Below are 1,533 nucleotides of genomic sequence, written 5' to 3' on the forward strand. Positions count from 1 at the left end.
TAAGTCCCTTGGTGGGTCTGGCCTTTGGTGACCGTCCCAGAAATCATGAAAACCTCTAAGTCCATAGGTTACTTCAAGTAAATCAGTAGGTGCCATTTTTCCCTCTTCATCTCTCCTTTCTACACACAGGTTTAGATAACTCTTATCACCTGTCACCCACTCTGAGCAAGTTACAACGCACGCCTCTGACAAACAGGTGGGCCAGATTCTGCTTCTTGGGTGGAGGGGCTGAGATTACACAATCTCCATGTCATTTCACCTTCAGTCCATTAATTCATGAAAGCCACATATTTCCTGGCAGCTTTTGTGAAGGCCAACTTGACGTCTTTGTTTCTCAGGCTGTAGATCAGGGGATTGAGCAGGGGTGTCAGGACCGTGTAGCAAAGGGAGAACACTTTGTTGAGCTCCCTCAGCTTCTCAGTTTTTGGTAAGATATAGACAATCATCAGGGTTCCATAGAAAATGGTCACCACAATGAGGTGGGAGGAGCAGATAGAAAAGGCCTTTTGTCTCCCAGTGGTGGAAGGGATTCTCAGGATGGCAATTATGATATAAACATAGGATGTCATGGTCAACAGAAATGGAGGTAAAGTGAATAAAACAGAGCCCCAAAAGGTCACAAATTCCATCTTATGGGTATCACTACAGGACAGTTTTATCATTGGGGTGAGATCACAAAAGAAATGGTCAATTTCATTAGGACCACAGAAAATTAACTGTGACATTAAAATTATGACAATGATAACAGCCAAAAATGCACTTATCCAAGAGCCAGCTGCTAGCTGGAAGCAGAACCTGTTATTCATACGGGTTCCATAGTGCAGTGGTTTGCATATTGCTAAATACCGATCATAAGACATCGCAGCTAGGAGGTAACATTCTGTGTCAACTAGAGAATCAAAGAAATATAATTGTATTAGGCAACCAGTTACAGAAATTGTTCTGTCCCCAGTCAGGAAACTGGCCAGCATCCTGGGCAGGATGGTGGAGGTGTAGCAAGTCTCCAAGCAGGACAGGTTCCCCAGGAAGAAGTACATGGAGGTGTGAAGGTGCTGATCAGTCACAACTAGTACCATGATGAGGATGTTTGCAGCCATGGTCACAACGTAGATCACTAAGAACAGCAGGAAGAGAAAAATCTGCAGTTCAGGATGATTTCCGAATCCCAGGAGGATGAATTCTGTGATGGATGTTTGATTTCCCCATTTTATGTTTGCCATGGGTTGCATCTAAGAGTCACAGAACAAATCAGAATAGAATTTGTAGATCATGTTTTATTTCAGTGAGCAGCCTTACACCTCACTATAGAAATATTCAAAACTTCGCTACCAGGGAAGTGAGTTGCCTCAATTTGGAGCAGATTTTTCATATTCTGCTGCCCTATTTCAAACAAAACAAAATCAGACAGGTTCCTTCTTTAATGAAAGACCTGACTGGTGCTATGAATGTTTAAATGTTCTGCTTTTATATTCTACCTCTTGAGACGAGAAATGTCCCTCTTTGGCTAGTGTCATAAACAGATAAGAAAAGTTA

At 42.3% G+C, this 1,533-nt stretch overlaps 1 protein-coding gene across 1 annotated transcript; it reads right to left on the reverse strand.

The window, feature by feature from the left end:
• Positions 1-269: 269 nt before the first annotated feature.
• On the reverse strand, positions 270-1,220 carry LOC115638082 (olfactory receptor 1030-like). Its single transcript, XM_030539671.1, has one exon. It carries the CDS (start codon positions 1,218-1,220, stop codon positions 270-272), a length of 951 nt encoding a protein of 316 aa, XP_030395531.1.
• Between the last annotated feature and the right edge of the window lie 313 nt (positions 1,221-1,533).

This window comes from Gopherus evgoodei, chromosome 21 (genome assembly GCF_007399415.2).
Source record: "Gopherus evgoodei ecotype Sinaloan lineage chromosome 21, rGopEvg1_v1.p, whole genome shotgun sequence".
NCBI lineage: Eukaryota > Metazoa > Chordata > Testudines > Testudinidae > Gopherus > Gopherus evgoodei.

Bases quoted from the DNA above. Each gene is read 5' to 3' on its own strand.
- LOC115638082 (XM_030539671.1), bottom strand. From the start codon at position 1,220: ATGGCAAACATAAAATGGGGAAATCAAACATCCATCACAGAATTCATC.